General features: G+C 39.7%; 1 protein-coding gene across 1 annotated transcript in view; it reads right to left on the bottom strand.

Annotated features, from left to right (window-relative positions):
- Window positions 1-4,016, bottom strand: part of CNTN3 (contactin 3 (plasmacytoma associated)) — a 499,366-nt gene that overhangs the window by 388,568 nt on the left and 106,782 nt on the right. Inside the window, exon 3 of the mRNA XM_006870787.1 lies at window positions 2,280-2,455. Within this exon, the coding sequence (XP_006870849.1) occupies window positions 2,280-2,455 (176 nt within the window). The remainder of the gene's footprint in view (window positions 1-2,279; window positions 2,456-4,016) is intronic.

Here is a 4,016-nt window from a genome sequence, read left to right on the forward strand (position 1 = left end):
TCGCCGCTGGATCTCCCCTCCTCGTGAACCAAACACGCGTGACAACTATGTCGAGGTCAGACCCCGGCATAAAGGTATATAGATATAGGTACAGAAAACAAAGGAAAGGGCAAGAAAGAAAGAAAAAACAAGTAAACCAGCAGGAGTGTGATCAATGATGATCATTATGAATTTAAAAAGGAATTGAAAAGCTATGCATTAAAAGCCATCTGTGTGGAGTGGAACTGCCTAGGAAAGAAATAACCTTTTGATCTTGGTTCCATCTACACTGATCTTTATTCAGATTGGATGGGAATCCCAAGCAGTAACTGAACTTTATACAATGAATAGGTTGTAGGGTGCCCCTCAGTATTTGACCTTTATCAGTATTGGCTAAGGGGCCTAGTACAGTTTGACCTTTACAGAGATTGGCTGAGGGTCCTGACCAATGACTGATTACAAATTTTGAACACAGAGGTTCTAATGGGACTTCCTGGTCAAAGAGCATCTAGAGGAGAATCATTTGGAAACCAGGCCCTGACTATGACCCTCCTAGACTGAGGGAACCTTCTACAATGACGGATGCAGCAGATACCACACTACAAGAAGTGGAGACTAGAAGTGGATCCAGAAAGTGGCTGCAGAGAGCACACTGAGTTTGGGTTGACACCTGTGACATTCTGAGAGCTGAGGTTCACCACAAATAGGGGCGCCACCAGCCTAGCAAAGCCTGCCCTACACAGGGATCATGTCCTGAATCTGGCTAGGAGGTGCTAGGAGACATTTGAGAGCAGGTGCTGATAACCAAACTCACCAAGCAACATCATACAATTTCCTATTTGAAAATTTTCTCATGGGACAGAATAGACGTTGATTTTGAAGAAGCATCAGTATATCTCCTCTGAGATAGACACAGTTATCTTTTGAGATGTAGATACCCACCCACCCACCCAGAATCCCCTCTCCTTCACCTTGTACAAATATATGCCACGGGGCTTCAGAAAATTCATGGAAAAATCTCATTATCTTTGAATTCCATTTTCCCATGAACTTTTTGATACCCCTGGTATCCTTTTTTCTGTTTGTTTCCTCCGTTGCAGTTGTTATTGTAGATTGGTGTCTCCATGATGTTCACTGTGATCCTTGTAATGAATTATTGAACCCAATAGACAAAGAGTGTCTGGGACAAAGACTGGTGTCATAAGTGATGGAGAAGTTAGAGAAGTGAAGTAATATTTGACTTTCCCTTATAGGAACCAACTTCAAGCTAATTCTTACAGTCAGAGTTATTTTAGTTGGCATCAGTTAAATCATTTTTGGGGATGAGCAGATTTATTAAATGCACACATTCTAATTTCAGAAATGGTGGTGGTGGTAGTGTGCCATGGAGTCGGTTCCGACTCATAGCGACCCTGCATAGGATTTCTGAGGCTGTAAATCTTCATGGGAGCAGAATGTCTCATCTTTCTCCCACGGAGCAGCTGGTAGTTTCCAACTGCTGACTTTGAGATTAGCAGCCTAATTTATAACCACTATACTACCAGAGCTCCTTAATTTCAGAAATACTAAGGTGTAAATAAAAAAAAAAATTAAAATCTTAGAATTGAGGTAACCATGATATACAAAACAAGCAACTAAAATATATTTAGACACAATAGAAAGAAAACAAGAGTTGAAACTAGGCCAAGGTGTATGAGGAAAATAATAACTAACAGGGTCTTCTGGTTCCATTTGCAAATTTCCTGCAAAAGAGTAAGACTTTCTCAAGTTGGGTCAGTGTTCACCTATGTTCAATTAGCAGAATACACACATGACTTCTAAGTCCCAGCCTTTAGTAAGTGTGGAGTGGTACTAATGGTCTCAGCAAGTCAGGGAAAGTCTTAAAGGAGGTCAACAACTTGTTAAATGACTTCCAGTTTTTCCTGTTTGTCTAGATTACTCAAATTTTCAGATGAAATTCTCTAATCCTCTAATTAGGATATTTTCCAAGGACAAGGACAAGGACCACATCTGACAAGTCCTTCAAATTCCTTTCAGTTCTAACATAGTGAAAAATCACAGGAGCTACTTAATAAATGGCTTCCTTTTCTTCCCCTAAACAGAATCGTTATAAAATCATAAAACAAAACACACACACGTATACCAAAGTAAAAAATCTACTGAATTGTTTTGTGTTGTTTTGAACCTATTTATTGAGTTAATAAAATTCACGGACTATTTCTGAAACACAAAATGGACACACAAATCAAGTCGTAGAGTTTTAAATGTTGGTCTTGCAAGATGTGGGACCATAAACTTACATGCAAACTGGAGTTTTGCTTCTCTGCTGATGACTGTTCCAAGCGAATTTGTTGCAAAACACTGGTAGCTTCCTATATCCCGATTTCGGTTGGCGTTAATAATCACAAGATTTCCTCCGTTCAACTGATAACGAAAATCCAAACTCAGATCAATGTCACTTCCGTTCAGCTGCCATCTGAAAAACAAGTATCAAGGATTTCTTTAATCCCTCTCTGCATATTTAAATTTTTTAAAGGCTTTATAGGAAATACATGTGAAGCATGATTCCTCTTATTAATAAAAGATAATGTATACATTATGTAAGAGTAACAAGATGGAAGATCATATATGCACACATATTTATCAGAAGCAAAAGGTTAAAATAGAAAGTACAACAGAGTCACATCTAGAATTTAAACTTTAAAAACAAAAGTTTGTCAGGGAAAGTGAGAAAAAATTAATTTGTTCACTAAAGGGAAAATTAGGCTAAGTCTGGAGAGGTCAACTTGAAGGAGAGAGTTGAGCAATTATCTCAGACACTTCAGATCTATCTTATCCTGACGATGAGGAGAAAAAAGCACATATTTCTTCAATTTATCTAGATTGACAGAACACATTGCATAAATTAATTGAATAACTGCTAAACAATCCATTTCAATTTGGGTAAATACCTGTTCCCACTGCTCTCGCCACCGTCTGAAGCCATCAGAGTGCTATTTACTAAGCAGCACACTATGATAAAAGACCCTAAGTGACACCTTGTTGTTGTTGTTAAATGCTGTCACATCAGTCCAAACCCTGTGTAGGGTTTCTGATGAGTGGTTGGTGAGTTGGTCTGGTCTGGTGCATTATGCCAAAGAGCCATGCTAGGACTCCAAGTGACACCTAGAGAGTCTGAATATGCAGTCCTGGTGTGGTTCTGTGGGTTAATGTGCCAGACTACAAAACCATTTGAACTTCAAGGTCCGTGGTTCAAATCAAGCTCACCAGTCGCTCCTTGGAAACCCTCTACAGGGTTGCTATGGGTCAGAACCGACTCGATGGTACTTAACAATAACAACAAACCCCCCAAAATGAACAGGAATTGAAAAATTTTAACATTTTTCACTTGAGGCAGATTTCTCCTGTTGCTTTTTTTTGCTTTCTTTGTAGCATAAACTCTCCTGTGATCCTTCTGAAGACAAGTCTTCATTCACTTAAGCATTTGTAGTCAATTGCTTCTATTTTGATTTTAATTCTGTCCTTAGAGGTTTGAAGGTGAACTCTTACCATGTCTTCACTCTTCCTCATCTTACCCAAACAAACAGTTGCCAAGCCAATTATGATTCAGGGCAACTCCTAGAGTTTCTGAGTACAACTGTACTCCATATGGTTTTAAAAGGCTGAATTTGGAAAAGAGATCACCAGATCTTTCTTAGTGAGGTGCCTCTGAATGGGTTGAAAACCTGGTACTTGACCATTTACACCACCCAAGAAATCTTTCCTTATCTTCTTCCTCCCAAACCCCAGAACTACAGAAGCTCTTAAAGGAGACTAAAAAACAAAAATAAAGCTGTCTAACCATATGCTGTTGTTGTTGTTGTTGTCAGGTGCCATCGAGTCAGAACCGACTCATAGCGACCCCATGCACAGCAGATCGAAACAATGCCCGATCCTGGGCCAACCTCACTACCGCTGCCACACTTGAGTCCATCAATGATGCCACCTGGCCGATCCATCTCGTTAGAGGTCTTCCTCTTTTTCTCTGACCCTCCACC

This window comes from Chrysochloris asiatica, unplaced genomic scaffold, assembly GCF_000296735.1.
Source record: "Chrysochloris asiatica unplaced genomic scaffold, ChrAsi1.0 scaffold00151, whole genome shotgun sequence".
In the NCBI taxonomy this organism is placed as follows: Eukaryota; Metazoa; Chordata; class Mammalia; order Afrosoricida; family Chrysochloridae; genus Chrysochloris; species Chrysochloris asiatica.